At 49.9% G+C, this 26,221-nt stretch overlaps 10 protein-coding genes and 1 non-coding gene across 11 annotated transcripts; 3 read left to right on the forward strand and 8 right to left on the reverse strand.

Annotated features, from left to right (window-relative positions):
• Positions 1-88: 88 nt before the first annotated feature.
• On the reverse strand, positions 89-201 carry ALT_t184. The gene is made up of 2 exons: positions 164-201; positions 89-124 (listed from the first exon to the last, which is right to left on the reverse strand). It is a non-coding gene; the product is annotated as a tRNA-Met (tRNA).
• Positions 202-616: 415 nt separating this feature from the next.
• Positions 617-1,435, reverse strand: ALT_9083 (uncharacterized protein; the record flags this gene model as incomplete). Its single annotated transcript, XM_033562717.2, has 1 exon — positions 617-1,435. One exon carries the CDS (start codon positions 1,433-1,435, stop codon positions 617-619), a length of 819 nt encoding a protein of 272 aa, XP_033418608.2.
• A 1,430-nt stretch (positions 1,436-2,865) lies between these two features.
• ALT_9084 (uncharacterized protein) lies at positions 2,866-3,514 on the forward strand (the record flags this gene model as incomplete). The annotated part of the gene is made up of 2 exons (XM_033562716.2): positions 2,866-3,088; positions 3,168-3,514. 2 exons carry the CDS (start codon positions 2,866-2,868, stop codon positions 3,512-3,514), a joined length of 570 nt encoding a protein of 189 aa, XP_033418607.2.
• A 531-nt stretch (positions 3,515-4,045) lies between these two features.
• Positions 4,046-8,297, reverse strand: acoC (putative aconitate hydratase; the record flags this gene model as incomplete). Its single annotated transcript, XM_089600537.1, has 11 exons — positions 4,046-4,435; positions 4,485-4,683; positions 4,743-4,943; positions 5,523-5,868; positions 5,915-6,092; positions 6,155-6,456; positions 6,516-7,056; positions 7,103-7,462; positions 7,512-7,694; positions 7,746-8,115; positions 8,182-8,297. The coding sequence occupies 11 exons, from the start codon at positions 8,295-8,297 to the stop codon at positions 4,046-4,048; spliced, it is 3,186 nt and encodes a 1,061-aa protein (XP_089455034.1).
• A 471-nt stretch (positions 8,298-8,768) lies between these two features.
• Positions 8,769-9,686, reverse strand: ALT_9086 (peroxiredoxin; the record flags this gene model as incomplete). The annotated part of the gene is made up of 3 exons (XM_033562713.2): positions 8,769-9,206; positions 9,260-9,441; positions 9,503-9,686. 3 exons carry the CDS (start codon positions 9,684-9,686, stop codon positions 8,769-8,771), a joined length of 804 nt encoding a protein of 267 aa, XP_033418604.2.
• A 1,187-nt stretch (positions 9,687-10,873) lies between these two features.
• Positions 10,874-12,386, forward strand: ALT_9087 (glycoside hydrolase family 30 protein; the record flags this gene model as incomplete). The annotated part of the gene is made up of 2 exons (XM_033562712.2): positions 10,874-11,735; positions 11,782-12,386. 2 exons carry the CDS (start codon positions 10,874-10,876, stop codon positions 12,384-12,386), a joined length of 1,467 nt encoding a protein of 488 aa, XP_033418603.2.
• Positions 12,387-14,541: 2,155 nt separating this feature from the next.
• ALT_9088 (putative alanine--tRNA ligase) lies at positions 14,542-15,399 on the forward strand (the record flags this gene model as incomplete). Its single annotated transcript, XM_033562709.2, has 1 exon — positions 14,542-15,399. The coding sequence occupies one exon, from the start codon at positions 14,542-14,544 to the stop codon at positions 15,397-15,399; it is 858 nt and encodes a 285-aa protein (XP_033418600.2).
• Positions 15,400-15,558: 159 nt separating this feature from the next.
• ALT_9089 (uncharacterized protein YraJ) lies at positions 15,559-16,355 on the reverse strand (the record flags this gene model as incomplete). Its single annotated transcript, XM_033562708.2, has 2 exons — positions 15,559-15,867; positions 15,918-16,355. 2 exons carry the CDS (start codon positions 16,353-16,355, stop codon positions 15,559-15,561), a joined length of 747 nt encoding a protein of 248 aa, XP_033418599.1.
• Positions 16,356-17,609: 1,254 nt separating this feature from the next.
• ALT_9090 (GPI anchored serine-threonine rich family protein) lies at positions 17,610-18,344 on the reverse strand (the record flags this gene model as incomplete). Its single annotated transcript, XM_033562707.2, has 1 exon — positions 17,610-18,344. One exon carries the CDS (start codon positions 18,342-18,344, stop codon positions 17,610-17,612), a length of 735 nt encoding a protein of 244 aa, XP_033418598.1.
• Positions 18,345-19,063: 719 nt separating this feature from the next.
• On the reverse strand, positions 19,064-21,169 carry ALT_9091 (extracellular metalloproteinase; the record flags this gene model as incomplete). Its single annotated transcript, XM_033562706.2, has 5 exons — positions 19,064-19,250; positions 19,305-19,719; positions 19,769-20,319; positions 20,370-20,764; positions 20,813-21,169. The coding sequence occupies 5 exons, from the start codon at positions 21,167-21,169 to the stop codon at positions 19,064-19,066; spliced, it is 1,905 nt and encodes a 634-aa protein (XP_033418597.2).
• Positions 21,170-23,160: 1,991 nt separating this feature from the next.
• ALT_9092 (uncharacterized protein) lies at positions 23,161-24,424 on the reverse strand (the record flags this gene model as incomplete). Its single annotated transcript, XM_033562705.2, has 6 exons — positions 23,161-23,300; positions 23,358-23,493; positions 23,558-23,666; positions 23,723-23,784; positions 23,837-24,059; positions 24,117-24,424. The coding sequence occupies 6 exons, from the start codon at positions 24,422-24,424 to the stop codon at positions 23,161-23,163; spliced, it is 978 nt and encodes a 325-aa protein (XP_033418596.2).
• Positions 24,425-26,221: the final 1,797 nt, after the last annotated feature.

The raw sequence follows: 26,221 nt of genomic DNA on the forward strand, positions 1-26,221 counted from the left end.
TTCTCTTTTATACAATCATCGTCATTGGAACGTTGAGAAAGACAGTGAGAAGGTGGGCGGAGATGGGAGCAAAAAAGAAAAAAAGAATTGCCTCCATCCAGGATCGAACTGGAGACCTCAGGATTTCAGGAACATCCCTTCTGTTGACAGAAGAGTCATGTGATATGAGACCTGCGTGATAACCAACTACACCATAGAGGCAATTGTTGAGATATTGCCTTTTTCTAAACTTTATGTAGCAGGCCTCTAATGTGAGATATGTATGCTACCAATGCCACACGTCGCCCCTCAAAGAATACATGTGCAACTGGCAGGGCTCGCTGTAAATACACAATTACATTCTGAATCGTTCTAAGCAGTCATTAAATTATACGATCTTGCTTTCATCTGCGAAATTGGGATATAAATCGTTTTATCAGCATTCAAAATAAGTATGGCACATTCGCCGACTACCCTGATATATATTTGGGAACTTTATGCCGGACTGTGTATGTGACCACCTCCACTCATTTTCATGTATTCGAAGGAATATCCTAGTAATGGTGCACCGTTGATAATTTATTCTATATTAAAAGCTTGTAATTATATGGCATCGTCCTAAGAGACAAAGTACAACCTATGGCTTTATCCAAAGACCAGCATAGCGATCCTCCTTTCCAGAATTGTACCCACTGAAAGCGCGAAGAACATAGCCCTCCTTCTTATACTTGTCGAATGCCGCCTGGAAGCTTGGTGAATCCAATCCATGTCTGGCGACCCAAGCACCAGAGGCCGACTTGTCCCAGATGGCCGCATAGTAAACATGGTCGTCTACCTGATATCCATCGACGTCGACCAGGCGATATCCGTCCTTCACATATTTGTCAAAGCGCGACTGATATTCGGCAGAAGTCATGTTGGCATAAGAGAGCCAGGCGATATGGTCGTTCGTCTTCTCCCAAACCGCAGCAAAGCGCTCCTCGCCCTTGAGCTCGTAACCACTGATATGAGTGAGCTTGTAGCCCTGTTTAAGGTACTCGTCGAAATATTTCTGCATCGATTCAATTGTCATTCCATGACGAGTGACCCAGCCGGCGGAGGGTGACTTGTCCCAAATGGCAGCATAGTAAGCGTCGTCGCCGACAGTGTAGCCATTGACCTGGACGACACGGTATCCCTGGCTGAGGTACTCGTCGAATTTCTTTTGGTAGGCGGCAGAAGTCATGCCATGGTGAGATTTCCAGGCCGTTGAAGACTTCTTCTCGAAAATGACGGCGAAGTTAGGCTGGCCGTTGCGTTCATAGCCGCTGACGGAGTTCAGTCGGTAACCTTGGCCGACAAGATCATTGAACTTGGCTTGATATGCATCGGATGTCAGCCGGTAGTAGGCGTGCCATTCATTTGCCTGAACGCACACAGCCGAGAGAATGGCAGCAGCCCAAGGAAGGAATCTCATTATGAACAAAGTTTAATGAAAGAAGTGGTGGTGAATATGAGAAGAGTAATGTTCTGCTCTTCCAATTCTGTGTTCTGGACGGAGTCTTATATACAATGATAACTGCTCCCCCAATAAATCACATGTAAGTGTTGAGGCTGTGGGCATCAGGCCAGAGCCGCATAATGAAGCCCTAAGAGGCAATAATACTGTCTTGGCAGACATATCAGTAATCTCCACCGTTCGTATCCAGGGGTATTTATATCTCGAGTCGACGCATCTCGCAAAGCGATTGGCGCAAAGGCGGCACGATCTGTCGACCTCGTAAAGGTGGAGCAACCTTGTATATTATTTTGGCAAAGAATGGTCAATGATAGGCGGAGCTAGCAGCAACAGCACAGGCTCATCGAATGAACTCGGTAGCTGTCGCTGTGCCCCTGGCAAGGCTGACATGGCGAGGTTGTCCAGTGTCCATCCCCAGTCGGTACTCTCCGAAGTGCTCAGTTCCAGTTCTGTCCTTCGTGGATCAATACTGGCTCGAAATGAGCAAACAGGTCTTCTGAGATAGCCTCATAATGTAGCAGTGTCCAGCTCACATTCGGGATCGAGCCTCCCGGATCTTGGCTCATTCAAAGTATTATGATTATCATCAAGATAGCGACGGGTCTATCAACATAATATATTTCTCCTTTCTGCCCTGCATACTTAGTGCATGGCCAACGAAAACGCTGCTGCCCTCGGGAGAAGTGTACTGGGAACGAGCAGCCAGAGACCTCGCCGGTCGTGCGGACAGCAAGATTGGGCAGAAGGAGACAGCAACCGAATTTAACAAACTGTCAGCTAGCCCTTGAAGTCTGAAATCGAGATCTCAACGAAACAAAGTTATGATCGACATGCAAGTGATTTTATCAACAGCTTTAAAGGGCTAGCCAAGTGACAGTTGCGCCTTCATCTGTATTATTCAAAAACAATAATGCCAAGCACAATATGACATCAACATAAATTTATGTAATATACGTAAATTGATCAACTAGTTGGAAGTCAGCCTTTGTGTATATCGACATCATATCATCGAAGGTGGTCGTTTCAAAAGATTCACCAGACAGGGCTCCATGACGTCAGGACCCGCGGGGATCGTCACGTTAAATGGCCATCCAGAAATGCCAACCCTTGAGATCCAACGAGATGTCATCCTTGATACTAAGGAAACGAGCCTTGGCCTTGTCAGTACGCAATCCAGCAAGGGCCGAGCAGTGATTGATCTAATGGAGATCCACACACGTCATGGTGCTGGCCCACCATGTGGCGGACAGCCATACCCAGACCAGCATTATATAGAAGGCTATCGCGATCTTAGTCCTATGATAATATCTGTTTTTAAACAAACTTCCTCTTAGCGTCAAGCTTATCACTGACACAGAACCGATATTTCCTTCCAATACAGCAACAACATGGACAACCTCAACCAAAAGACCGGTGCTGAGACCCATACGGACGAGCAAAAGCGACACTTCTATGACAACCTCCCCGAGGACCAGAAGCAGAAGCAGTCCTTTAGCGAATGGGTGAAAGAGGCATACAATGACCAATATGAGAAGTGGATGCCGTGGCTCGAGGAGCAGTACCTGAAATGGTTCGGCAAGGGCGACAACAAGGCTTCATACGTCACAAAAGGTAAGAAAATGTCCCTGTCTCAATCATCTTGGATCGTTCTGCCCTTGAACATCTGATAGACTAACATGAGCTCGACTAGATACCCTGTCCAAGTCCAAAGTCACCGGCATCAAACAGGTCGACCAGGTGCAAGACGACGTCAACAATCTGGTCGGCAACCAGCTCGGCGAGAACGGATTCCTTGCCCCTGTCGGTAACATGATCTCCAAAGAAGGGATCAACCGCGCGGAGAGAAACGGCAAGGACGAGAATGGCTCTTATGGCGGTCCGCTTGGCGGCGTCACTGACCCCGTGGTGGACCGAGCCAAGGGTGCTGGTCAGAGTGTCACCTCTGGGGCACAGACGGTGGGAAATTCAGTTTCTGGAGGAATCCAGAGTGCTGGAAACTGGCTTACAGGCTCGTCCAGCAAAGAGCAGCGGTCGTAATTGAGGATTACGGCAGCGATATTTGACGACTGATGACTCTACTTTGACGTGTCTGTTCATGTTTGCAAGAGATACCAGCACTTTTGGTTTCATTAATTGATCATGTATTAATTTAAGTTGTTATATCCAAGTTCTGATGCTTCCGTAGGGCAGTATCCAACGAGCATAGGGTCTGAAGCACAATACGAAGGGGATAGTTCCTGTGGCGACATTGTAAACAAACGTCCCCTTTCTGCTGGTCTTGTTCACTGTGATGCTAGCACTCCTTGCTCATGGTCTCTTGCCTCTTGACTACTAAGTATCCTGTGGCAGCCGTCTGATGAATAAGTGTGGAGAGCCTTTGCGACAGTCACCGCATTTGCTACATTCTATGCCGGGGCTGCCGGCTTAATTTTCCTTAGACCACATTCGTTTGGCTGCCGCTTGGGTATATCATTGTGATATCGAGGACATCCGTCCCAAGGTCTATGTCTTTATACATGTTCAGCGCGGCCGTACCTTTATCTCTTTCTACATGGCATTGGGCCCGAGCTAGGCCGCCTGCGCCGCTTGTTTCAATCGCCTTTCCTCCCGTTCACTATATCGATCCGCAAAAAGATCAAAATGAGGCCGCATCAAGATAGTGTACTTTACAAACTCTTCCATACAGTCAACCAAGCGATCCCGGTTCCCGCTAGGCATGAGATGATAGTCTCCCGGTTGACCAGCATCCGGAAAATGCGTGTATGCCTTTGGAATTGAGCTTTGATTTGGGATCACAAACATGCGCATCCATCGGCCCAGGATCCGAAGCGAGTTGACGGCGTTGAACGATTGGGATCCTCCGCATACTTGGGCGATGGCCAGCGTGCGACCTTGAGTGGGTCGAACGCTGCCGGTCGACAGGGGAATCCAGTCGATCTGGTTCTTGAATACGGCAGTCTAGCAGGGATCAGTAATGCTCTGGAAGATTTTTTGATGATGAACTTACCAGATTGCCGTGTTGCTCGGGGCTCACCCAGAGATGACCGTCGCTCCATGTGCTCAATTCGCGCAGCTCTTGGACTTTGGGATGCGTATGCTGGACGTCGTCCTTGACCGGTAGCCCCTCTGGGTTGAAGACTCGGACGTCACAGCCGAGTCGGAAGAGGATTCGACTGGCTTCGAAGGCTACGAGCTTCGAGTATGATCTGGCGACGTGTCAGCCTCGGATGCTTGAAGGGATTACTGCATGTCAACAGATCCATACCTCTTCCGCAGGGAACCGTACAAAACTAAAACCTTGATACGTTTCTGAGTCGTCCTGAGGTCCTTCTCCGCCATGTCCAGCACGGTGTCGAGTTCCAAGCGATTGGCCCAATCCTCAGCCGCTTGCTGAGGATTCAGGAGGAAGGGGCGATATTTCTCACGAATTTTGGGGTCATCTTCACTTTCCGGGAGGGCTAGTGTCCTGAAAGAGGGTTGGGCTGCCTGTAAATGTTCATGTTTGACCTCATGTAGTGTCACCGTGGCGGAATGTGACATCCTAATGCTGAAAGAGGATGGGGCAAGCGTTGGAGTGGTTATTTTGATGACTCTCGGGGTCAAGCGATTTATTGACCACATATGGATTAAGTCTGATACTAGGCAAAAGATCTTCACAACTGCCACTTAACTGAACCAGGAACTTCTGTCAAATAAAGCCAAAGTTATATCCGGCATATCCTTATCAGATGCATTGTTTCTATTGAGGATGTCATCGACTACCGTTGATTGGTTGGATATCCGATACCCGACACCAACTCAGAGACATGTCAGTTTGGCCGACCCACAGTGTGGAGAACAACTCTGAATCAGTAAGAAACCCGAGACAGTCATATGAATTCTGTCAAGTGCATTGGGTGGCTCCTCTTGAAATGCTATCTGTTGATAATGGAAAAAGGAAAGGAATGTGCTACTTTCAGCTGCCAATGCCACTACCTCAGCTGCTTTTAGGGCATAGACTGGTCAAATGAATGAGATGGTTCAAGACCAAGCATGATATCATTACCATTGCAGCTCGTTAGGTGCATGACAATCTTTCTTCTTGTGGCTTGTCCCAACGTTCTTCGCCGCTGTGAGCTCTTCAAAGAGGCTATTCCCGAATTTTCGAAAGGCAGAAGTAATGCCACCGTGGCGGAACAGTTCTTGTTCCATCTGACTCAACTCAAATTCAAAGCGGAGTCCATCAATGTGGATGACATGCGCACGGAGGTCAATCGATATCTCGGAGCCATCCTTGGCGGCGGCGTAAAACGACTCATTAGGCATGGTAATGCCCAACAGGCCGAGATTGGGCATGTTCCGTTGAAAGATAAAGGCAAATGATTTCGCGATCACACATTCGATGCCGCAGCCTTGAATGCTGTTAGCAAAGGTATGTGTGATAGTGGTATCACGCACCAAGCAGCGCCATGACGGCCTGTTCGCGTGATGATCCACAGCCAAAGGCTTGACCAGCCACAACGATGTTGAAGCCTTCTTCGGCTCGTTGGCGGAACAATGGATGGGTGTATTGCAGGCAATGCAGACCAATTTGCTCATTAGTTTTCATGTCCATCAAGAATTCAGCCGGTGCTAGCTATGGATGCTATCAGTCAAGCGTAGCTTAGCAAACCAATACAAGTAATTATTTGAGCATACCGCATCTGTGTCGATGAAATCACCTAAAAGCTGTACCTTGCCGCGCAGCGTTCCAGGAAACCGAGGTTCTTGCGTGTATTCGGGGAAAATACTTGATTCAAGTCTCTCAGGAGAGAGAGCACGAGATCCGCTCGGCTCAACAAAGGTCGGATGAGAAGGCGAGCCCGTTTTCGCTGTGAGTCCAGAACAGACGCGCAAGGTTATCCATCGTTCCCAATCAAGCCCGCAAAGTAAGTCATGAGGATCGGTCAATCTCATTTCAAATGAGGATGCGGCGACAGTTGCAGCAGAGCCTAGATGCCCTATTGACCCTGTGTTCCATCGTTCAGCTAAAGAATGCTGGAGCGGCACACATACGAACCTTTGCCCATGCGATTCTCAAAATTCCGATTCTGGGATGAGAGCCAGACTTCTCCTGGAGCAGCCTGATCCGCCGACATGCCGACGCAATAGCTGCAGCCAGGTACCCCAATCTCGAAACCCGCCGCTTCGTAGACATCGGTGAGGCATGATTCGCGTAGTCTGCGCAGGATGGGCATTGACCCCGGCACCACCTTCCTCTTGCCATGCTTAACTGGCCGATAGCCTTTCTTCAGCCCTTGCTCAAGCAAAAGAGCAGCAAGAATAAGGTCCTCCTCGGTTGTGGTGCAAGCTCCAATAAAGCATCCATCCAACCGCAATCCTGCATAATCAGAGACAGGGACCACATCGTCTGGTCTCGGGTACCGAGCAAAGAATGACTGGACATTTCCAAGATCAATGTCGAGCTCTGCGGCGTACTGCGCATCGTTGTCGGGTCGGAAGTAAGTGATGAGATTCTTATGTTGCTTCAAGCGTCTTTTGTCCACGAAGTCGCGCGTGACATGATCAGGCACAAATACCCCGGTGATACCACCGAGTTCCTTCTTCAATAAGCAAGACATAACGTCTGGAAACACATTGACGTACCGCTGTCATGTTGCAAATAGCAAACCGAGCATCAGCCGACAAATACTGCGCACCGGTACCAGAGAACTCGATGATTCTCTCCGAAGCGACAGTATTTCTCTTCAGCTGCTGCAAGACGTATAGTATAACGTCTTTTCCACCGATCCCAGGCTTTGGCACACCCAAGAGGCGGATGTTGATGGACTCGGGAACCTTGAACCACGTCTCGCCTGTTACCAAGGGCAAAGTCACATCTGCTGCCCCGAGACCAATCGCCATACATCCCAATGCGCCAGAGGAGCATGTATGTGAATCGGAGCCAATGATCAGCATGCCAGGTTGCGCTCGTTCCCTGTAGAACTCAGTGTGGAGGATGGTATACTAAACCATGTTAGCATCTCCCAGGGGCTAAGGACTATGCTTGACCAACGTTCATCCCCTGGTACTCGGTCATTTTGAACACTCGTCTTGCCCTCTCACTTGCATCGATCAGCGCGCGAACTTTCGGAACATCTCGGATGCGAGGATCTACAACATGATCGCCCGCGAGCCAGAAGCGATCGTTACGATGAATCCCAGGCTTGCCTAGGTCGTTGTACGTAGTCTCCATGCCCTAATGAACTGGCTTAGCGGCATAGATGAAATCATTGTGGTCAATCCTCACGGCCCATGATGCCTCCGACGCAATCACCCAATCGACGTCGACCCGAATCAAATCTCCAGGAGCCACCCAACCCCTATGAGCAATGTCGTGCAACGCAAAGATTTTCTCGCTTAGAGTCATCCCGCGCCGACCTGGAGGCCTTGATGGCAGAGGAGCAGGCATCGATCTGGACCTATCCTCCGAATTAAGCGCTTCCAGCCAAGCAGACACGAGGAACAGAACTTCTGATTCTTGCTGCGCCGAGAGATCGCTCGCATCGTCTAGACCCAGCCCACCGAGATCCTGCGGTTGGGTGCACACGCGAAGCACATCGGCTAGAGCAGATGATTCGCGGACGTGGCCCAGGTTTTGCAAGACCTCGATCAGGTCCCTGATTTGCGACAGTGGTCTGATGGCGGACGCAATCTTTCCTTTGGAATACTTAGCTTGCTCTCACCTACCCGGGATAGAAGCTAAAGTCGTCTTACTTGATGTATCGCCCAGTTGTATGTGCCTGGTTTGCTCAAGAATTCGGTGTATCTGGACCGAACTGTTGCTATACGTTCCAGACATCTTGAATCTTCACACCAAGCTACTATAGACACTGCGAAGGCCGCTGAGAGTTTTCCCTTGCGAAGGATTTGCCTCATAACTTTTTGTCCATTTGCGATGACAACTGCTGTGCGACCGTCAGCCCGCTTGCGGCCCGGAAACGGGTGGTGCGAAATCCTCCTGCAAGGGTCGAAGTTGGGGTTGACTTGGCCAGCCATTAGCGATTAGTGACACAGCACACATAACTGCGGAACGCCAGTGGCGTGAGCAATTGGTAACATCCATCGAATTTACAGTTTCGAAGCTGTTGTTACTCGATGCATGCTGCAAAGTGAGCCATCGTCAGTGCTAGTAAAGCGAGCAAGTTGGTGTGCCAGGATGGCAGTGCTCATGCAAGGCTACTTTGACATATCATGGTGCAAATAATGAAAATCTTATTGTTGTTACAAATCTACTGGATCCCTTGTATCGACCGGAATGAGTCGGAGCCACCTAGAACTTGGTGTAGCGCAGGTAGGGCTTGACCTCCCGCACATTGCCAAACTTCTTCTTAGCGTCCTCGGTCGAGACTGAGGGTGGAACAATGACATCCTCGCCAACGGTCCAGTCGATGGGGGTGGCAATGCCCTTCTTGTCCGCAGCCTGCAGAGCGTCGATCACACGCAGGACCTCGGCGGAGTTACGGCCGGTGGAAGCAGGGTACAACATTGTCAGACGGATCTTCTTAGCGGGGTCGATGATGAAAACCGCACGGATGGTGAAAGGAATGCCCTTCTCGGCGATGTTGTCCAGGTCGCGTTGGTCAATCATGTCATAGAGGAAGGCGACCTTGCGCTCGGGATCGGCAATGATGGGAAACTGGACGGTGGTCGAAGCAACTTCGTTGATATCCTTGACCCAGTCACCGTGAGAGCTGAGATCGTCCGCGCTCTATAAATGATCGATGAGTATGGTATTATGCTTCAATTGAGAGGACTACCCACCAGGCCGATCATTTTGACACCCCTCTTGTCAAATTCACCCTTCAGCTTGGCAAAGGCGCCGAGTTCGGTCGTGCATACTGGGGTGAAGTCGGCGGGATGAGAGAAGAGAATGGCCCAGCTGTCTCCGATGAACTCGTGGAAATCAATTTCGCCGTGGGTGGTCTGAGCCTTGAAGTTCGGAGCTACGGGAGGAATCTATATTAGCAGAATGTTTATAGCCGAAGTCGGAGGAGAATAAGTTACCAGTAGAACCAAGACGCAGGCGAGGCTGTTCCTGGGGAACAGTCGGAAGGAATCTGCGACCGAAGGGCTGCACGAGGGGCTGGGCGCGCAGAAGCTGGCGGGAGAAAGCCACTCTTGAGACAGGGCCGGCTCTGGGGAGCGCAGAAAGGGCTCTCAAGCCTGTACGAGGTAGAATGGATGCCATTGTGCAGATTGATGGGAGCAACTGACTTTTGAGCTGTCAATTGGGGATGAAAATGAGTGTATATTCCATGACGAGACGCTCCTCGATTGACGCAACAACATCGGAGGGGCACGGCAGTACCAGGAGCTAACCATATTGGGAAGTTAGCTTGTTAATGCCGTGCTGCCTGAGGCAGAAACAATTCTCCCTCTACTTCCTTGGTTGACCATGCGTGTATGGGAGTAAGGTACTATATTAAATCATGTGTCTAGGTTCTCATTGAGAATTGGATGATTTGGATGGAGAAATTCTGCATTACCCTTTCCGGAAAATGGTCTCTCTGCAGAGGACAAGACGGTGAAGATGCGGGGGCCGGGGGTTTTCATGTACCGTGCTGTGGGGCGCTAGCTTTATGGCGTAGAGGCTTATGACTGACCACTGAGCTAAACATCTGCTTCAGGGGGCTTCAACCTTCAACTTTCGACTTTCACCTTTCGAGGCAGTCATGATATTTATTATGCTCTCTCTCGAAGAGCCGATGATGTACAGAGCCTGTTCCCGGCAAATCCGAGTACATACCCCATACAAAACGGCCTCGTCAAGTATATACCCACAGCCCCACTGCCATGATCCTTAATTCTCACGTAAGACGAATACAGTTAAAAAAGGTGGGGTTGGGGCCTATTATGTTCCGCTTTGATATAGATTTACTATCGACCGGAGAGGTAAAATGCTTGTTTACAGGGGCAGGCCTTGCCTTGTTGGTCCAGAGTCCGTCTGAGGTATCAGAGCTAAACTCCAGCCATGGCGAAGCCCGGAAGCTGAAGACGTCGGCATCAATTAAGCGGCGAAGATCAATACCATGTTGATCATTGAGCTGGTTTCTAAGAGGTTTGAGGCTTGCATTAGTCCATGATACTGTGGTATCCTCATCCTGTGCGTAGTATTCTTCAGCTCCGTACTCCGCCGGGGTAATGCTTGTGTTGCTTATAGAGATGCACGCTGATTGTTCTGGCCAATGATGCACTTGAAGGAGGAGTTATAGCTTAATTCTTGCCAAACCAAGTGCCGAACTAGTGTCGGCCTATGAGCCGACTGTGGGTATAAAGTCTTGAATACGTCCGTCTGTTCGGAGACCTCTCAATCAGTGCCTCTGGCGACAACAAGAGATAACCAACATCAAGACAAGCACTTACTTCTCGTTGACAATGCGTATATCCGTCGGTGCTCTGCTTGGCTTGACAGCCCTGAGCCATGCCACACCAGAGAAACGAGCCGGATCTGCGTCCGCGTATTGTTCCAACTCGGCCGGCAACTACAAGCTGTCCTCCATAGCAGCTCCCGTCCAAGGTGCAGGAAATCCCGGCTCTGAATCAACCTGGCAATTGACCGTTGACGACACCTCGTCCGGTCACAAACAGACAATTGTTGGGTTCGGTGCTGCCGTCACCGATGCCACGGTGACCTCGTTCAACACTTTGTCTGCCTCCGTGCTGCAGGACCTGCTCAATAAATTGATGACGTCTGCCGGCGCGAACTTTGCTTTGATGCGACACACCATTGGGGCGTCCGATCTGTCCGGTGATCCCGCCTACACGTATGATGACAATGGCGGCAAGGCGGATCCGTCACTGTCGGGATTCAATCTGGGCGACCGAGGAACGGCCATGGCCAAGATGCTGGCCACAATGAAGTCTTTGCAGCCCAATCTCAAGATCCTCGGCTCTCCTTGGAGTGCGCCAGGATGGATGAAGCTGAACGGGGTCATCGATGGCAATACGAACAACAACAACTTGAATGATGGATACCTGACCAGTGGTGGAACCGGTAGTACGGGCTATGCCAGTCAATTCGCGCAGTACTTTGTCAAGTACATCCAAGCCTATAAGAATCTGGGTGCTCCTGTCGACGCGATTACCATCCAAAACGAGCCACTGTTCAGTTCGGCCGGCTATCCCACCATGTATGTCTATGACTATGAGTCGGCACAGCTGATCCAAAATTATATTGGCCCAGCTCTTGCCAGCGCCGGTCTCAATACCGAAATTTGGGCTTATGACCACAACACAGGTACGTGTTACCTTTGATATTCCAGCAACGAAGCTGACATGTACAGATGTCCCATCGTATCCTCAGACTGTCCTTAACCAGGCCGGACAGTACGTCAAGTCGGTCGCCTGGCACTGCTACGCTCCCAACGTTGACTGGACAGTGCTAAGCCAGTTCCACAACACGAACCCCGGAGTAAAGCAATACATGACCGAGTGCTGGACTCCAGCATCTGGCTCATGGAATCAAGCAGCTGACTTCACCATGGGTCCCCTGCAGAACTGGGCCTCGGGAGTTGCAGCCTGGACTCTGGGAACCAACGCCCAGGATGGCCCGCATCTGTCCACTGGCGGCTGCGCAACATGTCAAGGCTTGGTGACCATCAACAATGGAGGCTACACGCTCAACACTGCATACTATATGATGGCGCAATTCAGCAAGTTTATGCCCCCTGGTGCGATTGTGCTCAATGGCAGTGGCAGCTACACATATTCTGGCAGTGGCGGTATCCAGTCCGTGGCTTCGTTGAACCCCGATGGAACCCGCACCGTGGTCATTGAAAACACTTTTAGCAATGATGTCTACGTGACTGTCACTATGAAGAGCGGGCCGAAGTGGAGCGGGAACGTTCCTAGCCAATCCGTGACTACCTGGGTTCTCCCGGCTGCTTGAGAGGTGTATATCGAGATGTTGAAAAGGCGGCGTTTGGAGACATTAGTGGCACGTCCCTAGTTACATGTACCGCACAGCTTTGCAATGCCAGCAGCTTCACTTGTGAGATAGCATAAAGTCATACGAGGTTGTGTGTTTTCTTTTGTCAGACAATGCGCAGTCTGCCTCAACTTCGCAACAGGGCTGTCTTCTGCATGCGATGCAATCCCTGATAAAAGCTGACCATAAGCCAATACGTCACATAGTCGGCGCACCTCGAAAGGGAGAGTAATTGGGTCTATTTCATCCCGTATCTCCGGGGCGCACCACTCATATGTGACTCCGCCAATGCCACTGATGTCAATAAGTATCGCGTGTCTTGGTATGGACATTGAAGACTTGCAAACTCCAGCAGTAATCATCATCTCATCTGACAATTCCGCCATGTTTATATGTGGAAATGAAGGGACTTTACGATACGAGGGATAGACGACCCTCGAAGGATCTTCGCGCGTCGTGTATCTCAATGTTCTGGCAAGCGATGCAAAAGGGCTGCTGGAGAGTTCTTCCAAAAGCACTTCAGTCACACTGTCATCCAGAAGCGGCAACGAGGAATGGTTGATGTGCTTGTCGAAGACTTGAAATTCTCTGCGACGTTCGCGTTTCGGGGTCTTTTGCTCCAGTCCGTGGGAGATCTCGCCCTTGAACGCTACTTTTATCCCCCATTTGGAGTTTCCTGAATGGTAAATCAACGTTTGTGAGCGAATGCTAGGCTCAAGTTTTCCTTCTGCCAGATAGTCGTCATGTTCCCTATTCGACCTGAGCTCGATCGATGATGGCATCAGGTCTAGAGAGAATAACGCGGGTTCGAAGGAACGATGGCAGAATGGCGGGGGATGGTCATGTCTTATGTACCTGTACTATCCCTTGCACCCTGGCTCTGCACAGCCATTCGATATCATTTTGCAAGCCACCTTGGTTGGTCACCATCCCACACTGCCTTGAAAAGCTCAAAAGCAACATCCATCTAGCTGTAAATGTATACATCTAAGTGCGCTAACCATAAGCCTGTCGAGCCAACCGCACGGGACAATGAAGAATCGTAAAACGATTGGATAGTCGACGAACCAGTAACCATTTATTTCTGACAGCGTCTGTACCTTGGTAGGATGGTGGGTTCATTGCGTTTTCTCGAATCCGGGGAAGTCATGATGAAATTCGCCACGCCACGAATGTCGGGTCTTATGACAGCTTGATCGTCCCCCAGTCGCCCCCGTAATTCTTTATTATCGAGACGTGTGTCTTCTTGCCGCTGATATTTGATGCTCGTAATACCGTAGTGTCCACTGATTGATGAACAATACCACATCCGCTTCACAAAGCTAACAATTCATCTCCATCACCGATTCAAGTCTACAAACATGTATCAAGCAATTGTCCATCGCTCGAGGCCCCTGTTTAGTACTCTCAAGCAGAGGCTTCAAACTCCAGGTGCGCTACTACTTCTTGATGGTGAACCTCAACAAGGACTGGGTTAACCAAATGACCCCAACTTGTCTCAGACTCAAATCAAAGACGCAAGCACGTCGTCCGATCGGATACCTACAAACAGCCGGGTCCTATTGCCGTCTCGTCCTTGCGTCTGCAGGGCCCTGCCTGGGCCACCGCCGGCGCAGGCATCTATGCCACTTTGTTTGGGGTGTACCGGATGCTGCGCTCTATGCGACAACTGAGATATATCTAGCTTTGCAATCGTTTGACGCACATGGGCCTCCTTTAGCTTGGAGGCTTTCACTCTTTCGCTGCTAGCTCGACATCGGCGCGTTGTTGATGGTCGGCATTTGTTATAACTTATGGACATATGTGGCCATATCCTGGAATTACTGTTAAAAGCATACTTACTTTACTACGTGGTAAACCACTATGATAATCCACCGATCGGATCTCAAATGTCTGTCCTTCAAAATAATCGTTCTTTGACACGGAAATAAATAAACACAGCAACTCAGCATTGACGCTATTCCCTGTTGGGAGATTACGTTACTATTGTGAATTTGTGCCGAGGGGAAGATCGCAAAGGGAGATAATGAAGCAACATCTCTCTTTCATAGTCAACACCACAGTAACTCTCATTCAATAAAGTTAAACCACCGCTGAGACTTACTTTCAAGTGATCATGGCCACAACCGCTCGCACATTTCTCGCCTTCCAGCACCATGCCAAGCTCCACAATCTCCAAACCATCGTGAAGGCAATCCACCCTTTTCCAGTCCTGGAAGAATCCAACCGCCAGCTCTTCAAACAAGGCACCGATGAAGATTATGCTATTATCACAGAGCAGACCATTTTCCATCCCCAGGGGGGCGGACAGCCGTCAGACGAGGGCACCATGACCAACGCCTCGGGAGTTGCGTTCACGGTCGCGGCCGTGCGCATGGACGCAGTACGCGAGGGCCAAGTCCTCCATTTTGGTCGGTTTAATCCGACACCATCATCATCATCATCATCATCATCATCATCATCATCCAGCGTCTTCTCCGAGGGAGATACAGTTGAACAGACGATAGACGCAGATAAACGTCTGCTGTATTCGCGTCTCCACACGGCCGGCCACGTCCTCGGCGCGGCGGTCCGGCACCTCCTGGAAAAGGAGGTGGAGGGATTCGACGAACTCAAGGCGTCGCATTTTCCTGACGCGGCGGCGTGTGAGTTCCAGGGAGCGATTGATGGGAAATGGAAGGATCCGATCCAGGCGAAAGTGAACGAGTTCATTGACGCCAAGTTGCCCGTTGAGGTGGACTGGTGGGATGAGGAGGAGTTTCGGAGACGGGGACTGGAGCGACTGCTGCCCGATCGCGGTTCTGTCGCTATTGCGCCTGGCGAGAAGTTTCGCGTGGTTAATATCGTTGGCGCTGAGGTGTATCCCTGTGGAGGCACGCATGTCGATACGACTGATCTGTGTGGATTAACTACGGTGAGGAAGATTACGAGGAAGGCAGGCAGGTCCAAGGTCAGCTATGCCGTTGCTGATTGATTCAATCAATTGCGATCACAAAGTCAAGAGGATAGAATATAGAAGAAGAGTCAATATACATGATCTAACAAAAACTGCAATCCAGAATGGTAAAATAGAAGAAGATTCGAGCGTCTAATGACCTCTATGCGCTGTTGCCCATCGCCAGAAGTAAGTGCTTTACAGTCCACCAGCAGCGCAGATCTTCTGAGCAGCAGGCACACGCTGGGCATAACGATCGGGATAAGCAGAGACCTGGACCTTCTGGCAAAGCTTGCCGACATCCATCGTCTTCCAGCCGCTGATGTTCTTCATCTTGGCGAAGAACTGAGCGGCGGAGCGGGCAGGGTCCATGTCGGCAGCGATGTTGGGGTAGTAGACAGCACGCTGCTGGAAGATGCCGACGCTGTCGTAGTCGTGGCCGACGGCGTCATGGGGGTACTTCAGGGACTCGGGGACCTTGCTGTTGGCATAGATCAAGAGGTTGGACTGTCACCAATTAGCATGAGTATAAACACGGGAGCAGGAGATCTGCTGACCTCAACCAAGCCAGTTGCAATACCAGCCAGGCAACCCTGACGACCCAGGCCTTCCTTCTTCGCCTCATCGATGATCTTGTGAGCGTGAGAGGACTGAGTGGCAGTGAGACCGGGGAGGTTGCCGCTGCCGCTGCCACCACCGCTGCCACCGTCACTGCCGCCGTCGCAGTGCTTGGTGACATAGCTGGAGCTGCCGGTCTTCACGTAGTAATCGGCAACATAGCAGCCGTCGGAGGTCTTGTCCCAGATCTTGTCGCCCTTGACGTCGGTGCCGGGCGCTTGGCAGACAATGGAGACATCATGGCCCTTGGGGTAGGACTTGACCACGGGGTGGTTGGTGCCAGGACCAGAGCGGCAGTTGACACCATCGCCAGTGATGGGGTATGCGCTCACCAGGGTGGTGGCGAAGGAAAGGGCGACGAGAGGAAGGTACAACATGATGTCGGTTGATTTCAGGAGTCTTGATGAGATTGTTCGAGACTGAAGATGAGGATGAAGATGTTGATGCTGATGAGAAGATCCAACTTCGAGGGATTCAATTGTCCTTTATATAGCTGATCTGGACGACCATGTTCCTATTCATGATCTTCTTAAGGATGTAAACCGCGAGTCGCCAGAGCCAGTAATGTCCCCATACCCGAGCATGAACACGGTGATCATCCATATCCTCGTATAGAACAAGGATAAGGGCAAATGAGAGATACTCCGGTCTGCCTCGGAAATTAGTTCAAACAGCCGTGTCCGTATACGAGAAGGAATGGCTCGCAGGATGAGAGCCCTTGGGGAAATATTTGGCCCCACCTGTAGGACTGATCAGGGTCCATCTCGTATGCATCTCGTGAAATATATCGACAAGTATCCTAGCTTGACCTGTTTTGGAGAGGTCGGGATGGCTGATCTCGGATGCAACCATAATACGAAGCTTAGCGTTCGTGTTCCTGCACAGGGACTGCCAGGGCACAGTTTCGTATCCCAAAAATAGAGTCCGTCTCGTGTCGATCGGCGAGAACAACCAAATTTAGACGGAGCCTCTGCGACAATGATTGCTTGTCTGCACTCTGCAGAAATATGAGTGAGTGGATATCTTGGCGAGCCTGTATTTGTCTTGTTATTCGCAAGTCTTTACCAAGAGTCTAAGTTGGTGCAGAGAATGTCCAAGAATGCTTGGAGAACGGTGGCTGTGGTATCCAGCCTTGCCCACAGTCATTTCTCCGTTTTCCTAGCAAGGATGGCAATCTTGCTAATTTTGAAAAGAGTCAATATGTAGTACTGTAGTACCTCGCGAAACAAGACCTGAATACCTCTAGCCTTTCCGTCAGCCTGACTTCCGCCGCCATGCGAAACTCATCACCCGTTTAAGTTCCAAAATATAGGGGCATGGCATTTAGCAAGATCCTCGACATTTACGACGGCTTGTATTGAAGAACTGCCAAAGCCAGCGTCCTATTGATATTGAACCAAATGCTTCCTTAGTTTCACTGGGTTATACGAAGAGAATTGAACGAGACCTAACAGCCGAGGATAGATGCTACGCAGATAGCATTAGCTAGAGTGAGAATACACCTCGACTCGAGTTACATAGAATATCTCCTACAATATTTACTAATAAGTATACCTAATACTTGACAAAATATATCGGCATGAAGAAATTAAGTTTGACTGCACCATTCAACAGATTCCACCCGGACTTCCTCACATCGCGTCGATCGGGCAAGCCTCGACACTCACAGTCGTAGTAATGGTCTTGACACGAGGACCACGAGCACCGCTGCCCTCACCAGGAGCGGGGGTCACCATCGGGGCCGCAGTCGGGGTGGGAACCTTGTCCAAGGTCACAGGGTGGGAGTAGTCTGAACACCAACCAATAGTCTTAGGCACGATTCCGGGCTTCACATATTTGGAGGTTGCAGTGGTGGTGGTGCTGGGTGCAGGAGAGGAGGAGACGTGGGAGGAAGATGGATGGAAAAGACGGGAGCTGGAACCGGTAGGGCTCACCGTGACATAAACGGTAGACGCCGCAGCGCTGGGGCAGGTGGACGGCGTGGGCACGGGGGCAGGGTCGACGCAGGGCTCGACGGGCTCGGAGACGGTGAACTTGTCGCCCTGCGCGTAGATGATGTAGACATTGGTGCCGTTGATGCCGCTGATCTGGTAGCCCCATTCGGGGTTGGTGTCGCAGGGGATCTGAACGGAGTGGGACAGATCTTCCGTTGGGATGTCAAGCGCCAGCGGAACATAGGTGGGAGGCCAGGAGACAAAGTTCCAGAGGTAGAGGCTGAAGTTGGTGGGATCGGTATCGACGCTGGTCCACTTGACAGTCACAGTGGACCCGGCTGCGTAGGTGGTGTTGGCGGCAGGACTGGTGATGTTGATGGCTGCAGCCAGCGAGCCAAGCGAGACAATCAGGGGGATCACGGAGCGCATCATGTTGATCCTCGTATTCTTATTGGTGTGATTTGCTGGGATAGGTTTCAGGATCTACTGTGGGGATAAATGGTAGATAGAAAAAGAAAACTCGTCTGAATAGAATGCAACTTGTAAAAAGAGTGACTGTGATATATGCAAAGCAAAGAATGACTAGTAGTTGGAATAGGCTGATGCTTTGACGGTTGGAAGATGGGAAAAGGGGACCACGAGGGTTAAGTATGGGACTGCTCTGAGCCCTCTACTATAATCCCCGGAAATGAACCACAGTAGCGTCGCAGGGTCGACAAACCCATGATCAAAAGAGTAGGCAGCACTGGATCAACCATCATCTAATGCTTCCTGCCGTAACCTCTTCGGGACAGTCATTTATCCTAGTATGGACCGTTATTGGCCGTGTTCGAGACATGTTCCTGGGCCCGAGCTCGGCTAGTTTCTTGGCTATAAATAAAGGGGCGCAATTGGTTCAGAATCTCATGCTCATTTCCTGACAAGAATTGGATTACTATTTAGTAGAAGTTAAGGTGGTATCGTCTACAAATCACCAACAGGCGAGATAGGTACCAGCAGTCCAGGATTGGTTACTTGTCTTCATGGAGTGCTGTGGGATTCACCCTATGTCTCCCCCGCTTATTACAAGAAATTAGCCGGATACAAGGTAACGGTGCCAAGAATTGTCATTATCCTCATTAAAGTACCCCTTATTGCTCAGGGTGGGCCACTCAACAGACACCACTGGGGACCTCAGTACTTCCAACACGATTCCTCGAGCTATACTGCGCACCAGCACCCAATCCACGCTTGGCAAATGCCTTCCAAATCTCGCATTGGTTCTCACCACCAGTCAGAGCAGTATCAGCATCAAGGATAGCATCACGGGCCTGGACAAAGTTGGGGTTGCATGGTTGCCTGCCTCCTGATTAGCGGTATGATTAAACTCTCGAAGCATTCTCGGCAACTTACAATGCCATTCCATCTATGACTAGTTTCATGGCAAGGTACTTGCCATCGGTCGGCACACCATTGCGCAGGGTTGGCTTCGGCGCATCATTCTTGCCGTGCTTATCGATCAAATTCCACATCACCTCGTACAGCATGGTCGCCCAGACCGTGCCGATGGCGTGAACCGCGTTCAGCGAGTTGACGCTGGTGTATGTCAGAGGGTTGGTGCTCAGCGAGGTCGAGTATGGGTACTGGCGGATTCCGCCTGGCCGGTTGGCAGCCCATTCGCCCATGGTGTAGTCTGTCGAGCGCGTATCGCCGGGCTTAAGACGGATGGCCGTAGCCATGTAATCACCCCAGCCTTCGCCCATGCCGCCTGACTCGAGGGCATTCAGGCAATTGGAGTTGGCAGGGCCGCCAGTGAGTCGGGTGGAAACTACAAATTTTTAGTCTTCGTCAATAAAACAAGCATAAGGTATACGTACGACCGTGAGTATACTCGTGGATCACGATTCCGGCCTCAAAGGAGCCGTCGCGGTACGGCGTCGACTCGGTCCAAACATACATGCGCATGCGGCCGGGCTGGCCATCAGGAGGAGTGGCAAAGTTGGCGTTGTTGGTGCCAGAGCCATCCTGGGCGTTCAGGATGACATAGTCATTTCCACGACCGCCTTGCCCGTTAGTGTTGTACTCGAAGTTACCGGCCTTCTCGTTGAAGCCCAGGGTGTAAAGCAGATCATGGTAGGTATTGGCTGTGTAGAAGAGCTGGATGATCGATGCGTCGATGTAGGATGATGGGGGCGATGAGCTCGTGCTATAGGGATACTTGAATGACAAGCTCGAGCTGCTAGGGCGATAGTTGTTCAGGTAGCTCGATCCACCGCTGGGATTGGATTGGGCAATGCCGTTGTTACCGCGCGAAGTCGTATACTTTGTGCTGCCATCGCTGATCCAGGTGAATTCCGACGCGGTAGAGTCCCAAGGATCCTTGACCACCGTCCGCTGGCCCTCTGTTGGGTCATTGATTCCCCATGCGCTGGATGCATGTCAGTAAGGCTCTTCTGCTGGAATTGGCTCAATACTCACTATACTTGGTAGTCTGCTTCAGCAACATAATCCACCACACCGTGGATCTCCTCGCCGCTCTTGGCATCGATGTAGGTCAGGAGCCAGTTGCTATCAATGTCTGTCTCAACTCTCCATGTCAAAGCGAGGCTTCCATCGCCTTTGACGAAGTACACTAGTTTGGCCTTGGGATCGGAGACAGTTCCAGAGACGCCTTTGAAAACATACGACTCCTTCTCCTCTGTGCTCTCGGACGACGCGGTGTCCACAGTGATGGGAAGCTGCAGTGTATTTGTGGTTCCCTTGAGGGCAGTCACAGGATCGGAGAAGTCGCGCTTTGTCAATGCAGCCGAACTAGGGATCTGACCGGTGTAGAAAGAGTTGCCATACGAAAAGACCTTTCCGTCTTTTCCGACCTGTACACCTGTTAGCAAGAGATATACACAGCTTGACACGATACATACGTTGACATTGAAATCGGCATTGTCGATATCGAGACCGTTGGCTGTCTGGCGGAAGTGGACATGGGCGATGCCATTGTCACCAACATAGTGATCATCGACCACGCGAAAAGTCGCATCAGGGGCAATCATCTTGACATGCTGAGTCGCCGCCTCCACATAGCTTTGCGGTTGGAAAGGGGCAAAGGAGGACGGGGCTTCAATGACCGTCTCTGTCGCATTGACGTACTTGGCCAGGGACTTCAAGCGGAAAGCATTCAGGTCAACAGTACGGCGGTTGAGTCCATAAGCCTGGTGAGCGGGATGGGCAAAGACAGAAGCAGGGAGGGCAAGAGCCCCAGCCAGAAGAAGGCCTCGCATGTTGAGGATGTGATCTGAAGGAGGATGATGCCGGATTCAAAGTGGGTTGCTTCTGGGGATTCTATGAGATGCAGCTGAGAATTTATAGCAGAGCATCTGGCGTTACTGGTCCTTCATCTCCTATCTGGCTCCAGGTCATTCTCATCAAGCGTAGGACTGTCCGATCTTGGCCCGACCCAGTCCGGAGCTATTCACATCATGGGATATTGCAAGTCGGTAACTGTCCGTTCCCCCGCATCACTCTCCGAGACAGTTACATTAACAGAGATAAGACATAATACTCATCTGTAAGCATTGCGGACTGTATTCTCAATCGAGTGCATGACCCCGTGAGATTTGCTGAAGATAACGATCTGCATGGTCGATTGGCAAGTGGACTATGGACGCAATCTTCACGAGGATTTCAGGGACCTGTCCGTCGGATGTCCGCGTGGGTTTTGCTGCAGAATGAACTGCACCAAGACTTTTATATTGCCGCTGGTACAAGCTGGTCTTTGGTTTACAACAGGGGAAGTAATTGCCGCGACTTTCCTGGTTTAGTCCAATGGGAGTGCATCCATTCTCCGTCGGACTGACTCGAGAAAATGCTTGGCAGTTCCTTGGGTTACATAGATGAGTCTTAGCAGCGCTATACTGCTGCAGGTCATAATGCACTGATAACGTTTCCCCGGGACCTCGTGATAGGCATTTCCCCTTATGCGAGGGACGACAGCAGTGAAGCTGCAGTCATGCGAGCTGAAGAGTCCCTTCGATGCTTATTCTCTTGGCACCTTGATTCTTGGCTCGTGTGAATCCGACCGCAAACCAATAGCCCTGACTCATATATTCGACACTACCTTGCTTATTAAATGATCGCAATATTGAGCACTTGAAGACGCGATTCGTCCTCATCTGCGGGCAATTCATCCCACCCCACCGTCAATATATTTCGGCAGCTACGAACAACACTGACCTCGCTTTGCTATGAAGTTGCGGAAAGCATGTGCTGTATTGCTAATGACTATGATTACTGTTCTCCTTACTTGATAACAACGAGAAATCCATCCTGTCTGTGGACTGAGCTACCGTAAAGTTGGAGACTGCCACATGGTGTACCTCTGGACCCTTGTACCGATGTGCGGGGCGCCAACCTTAGGCCGCGGCTAATGGGATAGCTATTGTCAGCAATCCTGAAGAAAGGTGAAATAAGATCGATCCCGAACATTGCACGGTTACAGAAGCTACAAAGGCGGAGAACAGTGACTGCATTGGAGGGACAACTATGTGGGCTCCAGTACAATAATTGAACTAGCTGGAAAACAGAGAGCCATAGGCACAAGACGTTAATCTCCAGGCCATTTACAATGATTTTGGTCCGTAAGGGCTGTGGAAGCTTCGTCTCCAGAACTGTGAGGAAATCTGCCTCAAAACCAGGATTGTTGGACATACGACCGCGACTCTTATGCGGCAACATTGCACCGGCAGAGCCGGAGGGAATCTGGTCACCCCAGCGCAATCGTCGTTTGTAATACCACCATCAGATGTAAGGGTAACAGCATATAAAACAACCGAGTCGTGGTTGGCCGTAACGTCCACTCCCACAGTGACCCAGGCAAGAAGGCCGTTTCTCAATGAGTCACCGAGATAGGCATATCCGAAGAACGGAGTAGTGTTGCTTGCAGTTTCAGACATCCCAGTCGAGATCTGGGATGGGCCTGAAAGGAGAATATATATGTAAATTGTAAGTATACTGGCACAACCTTGGTATATAAGGATTTAACACTAGTATGGATAATACTGTAGTTAATATCCTTGCTAGAGGATGATTCAACATTGACACCAAGGTAGATAATGATCTAATATTAATACTATATAGTTAGAGTATTAATATTAAATCACTGTAGGCGTACAAAAAGTCCACCTCATGGCTAGCCACGGTATAGTCCGCGGTAAAGGTCGTGGGTGAAGACCTGATTTGGTCTCAGGCCTCCAACACCTCGTCTTTGGCTCCTTTAGTTATTCGCCGGGTTGTTGAAAGGAGCAGGATAAAGGTAATTCGGGCACTCGCGGCCCACAGGAGTCGGACCAAGGTTTCGACCAGGGCATATTTTTTTGGCATACTTTCCAATATAGAAGCAAGAGTCGTAGGAACCTAGTGTCGGGTTTTAGTTAGCGGACTTCTTCTTAGCCCAAAACAAGAGTCACATACCGGCAGCACCACATGTGCTGGTTTCCTTTAGGCAGTCGTTATTAGTCTGTTCGACCAGTGGCAGATGGAGGTTCATGTGACTCCAATCGCTAACAGCGCACGCCATGTTGTTGTAGTAGTGATCAACATAGTGGGCCTGTATATAGATAGATATCGATGAGTCAAGTGAGGCAAGGTTCCTAGGTAAAGGAGAGACTGACCCGAGCAATTCCATTCACCACAAAAATGTTTGGATGGAATGTTGCAACGAAAGGATGTTGCTGACCATCCTTGTTCCAGCTGACACCGTACTGTGTTGCCTCAGCATGCCTAGTATTTGTTGAAGTTTGTTAGTATGATCCAGACCCGAAGGGTTTCCTACGTACCCCCAGGTATAGGAGTAGCCAGCGCGAATGCCAAATTTTTCCAGTATTCCTGCGCCAATTTTCTTTTGTTCATTAGTTCTGTCCAAGTAAAAGTGACTTGATACCGGAACTTACGAGGTCTGGGCCTGCTTGGACAGAAATCTGGTGAGACCATGACTTAGTCCAAGTCTTCGAAATGCTGCCGGGCGGGCAGAGGGGGTCAGAGAGCAGATGCGTATTGCCCACGACAGTATTCCAGTTCTGAGTTTGCCATTCATACCAAACCTGCTGGTTGATACTGCATTTGCAAGGTTCACACGAGGTAATATAACTCTGTCTAGCCTCTAGGCTGGAGGAGCTGCATCGATATTAGAACGATACGCCTCATATTCATGTTCGTAGCAATGCCACTTACTTGACTGTATCGGGGGAAGAGATGTCACGTTCTTCCCAGAACTCAGGATGGACGTCGGCTCCTCCTGGGAAACTGTAGAAGGTGATACCGTCAACCTCAAAGGTGTCATCCCGGTTCGGTTCAGGCAATTCGTGCTTGTATGTCACATTGACAGTGCCACTATCCGTGACTTTGCCGTTGCGAGCTAAGTCTAAGATAGATACTTTTTCATCATGATGCTCAACTGCCTGTCCTTCCTGGGCTGGTGCTGCTTGCGTTCCGAGCCCGTAAAGGGCAAGGATGAGGGCCAAGGATCGAAGAGAGACCATTGTTGATATTAGATTGGGATCGCGTAGTTGAATTGTTGTCGCCTACTAAAATTGAGCCATCAACGTAGCTGGGCGGTCTTATATAGGTATGATTTCGTCCCAGCTGAGATGCTTCAGTGTAGAAGCTCCTCCCACGTGAGTGTGGGCTTGACGTCTATTGGATTAGTTCTGTGAATCCTTTCGTTCTTATCCGCTACCTCTACACAGGCAAGTTTAGGGTTTGAATAGATGATGGAATCCTTCTGTTCCTATTCTCTGCCACTGTACCGTAGAAAGGTGCCATCATGGAAGTTTAGGATTTAGAATAGATGTGAAATCCTCTGCTGCTCGAGGTCTAGAAAGGCGCCATCACGTAAGTTTAGGGTTTGAATAGACGAATTCCCATTTATTAAGGGCCTTGATTTTTTAGCTGCCAAAAAGGCGGGCAGGTTTAGATTAAACAGAGACTTACCTGTTAGCGCCGCAACTGTTTGCTAGGCACGGAGTATCACCTTGTCTGGACTACTAGGAGTGATCCAAATCCTAACTACCTAGCCACGTGTGAGACCTAGTAAGTAATAACACTATATCAGAGATTTTGAGTTTTTTGGCGTGGTCATCCACGGCTTGATCCGGCGCATCTTCGGAATATATTGTAAGGCATGTCCCTAACACATGGGCGCCTTTGAGCTTGATGACTGGCTTAGCGAGCTTGATTTCGTTGTGAACGAAGGATTCGAAGGCTGTTCGTGGACACATTAGTTGTGAAGGAGGCCAAGGAAACGGTGAAACACAATAGCCTAGTTTAGACTGGCTAAGCTAATTGCAAATCCTTATGACCATGTCCAACCCACCATATCCAGTACGTCCGGAATTCGGGTGGGTTAAGGTTTGCCCCAATCTACCATATATCTATAAGTGGATGATGGCAAAGGATGAGTTTATAACACAGTGGCTCGTCATCACTATCCTCAGCTACTCCAACCTAAGAATGACGGAGAAAACTCTATGAGGAGAAGGATTGGCATTGATCAAAGTCTGATCCTTGGTAGCGCATTGAAAATAGAGTACTGCCACGTTTGTGCTATTGCCTTAGCAGCCTAGCGGGTGCAAACGGAGCTGATCATTTGTATGCATGAAAAAGTAATGGTTGGGGAGACTTGATGTGTGTCTTATAAATAATTAGCTATTTACCTGAGTATTTCTGCTAAGAATCTTTCACATATCCTGATCTGCAAGTCAGTTTTCCATCATGGCAGCCTGAAATGGTGATCGTTGACATAGGTAACGTGGTTATATACTAGTTCCGGAGCAAGAGCATTCTTGATAACTCATCACTATATCAATGCTACTAGATTTCATTTGTAATCTCCAGGACCTCTCTGTATAGGCTGGAATTAACGGGTCTTAACTTTTCAGCGAATCTGGCGCGCTAGTCACTTGCCTCTCAACATTTGGACCTGTGTACCCCGTCTTCTGGTTGTTAATGGTCAAAGATGAGTGGATCACCTCCCACGCGACAGTTGACAGAGAAAGGTATGTAGACTAAACATGTCTAGGCCATCGTGTGTCTTAGAAGGCACTGACCACTCACATCACTGAAAGCTCGCCTCCGCCACAAAAAGATGCTAAGGCGTAAGAACTCAGAACTCGTCTAATCCGTAAGGAGGATGCATATTCCCGCAGAATCGAAATGAATTCTCAGAGATGGCCCACCGGTTGAGTTGATACGACACTGCATACACCATTTTGCAAAGGCTGGGGTATACCTTGTTTTCCCTCTCGCCAACACTCAGGCAGTGGGAAGAATTACTTGAT

The sequence above is a fragment of the Aspergillus lentulus genome (genome assembly GCF_001445615.1).
Source record: "Aspergillus lentulus DNA, contig: Alt17, strain: IFM 54703, whole genome shotgun sequence".
Classification (NCBI taxonomy): domain Eukaryota; kingdom Fungi; phylum Ascomycota; class Eurotiomycetes; order Eurotiales; family Aspergillaceae; genus Aspergillus; species Aspergillus lentulus.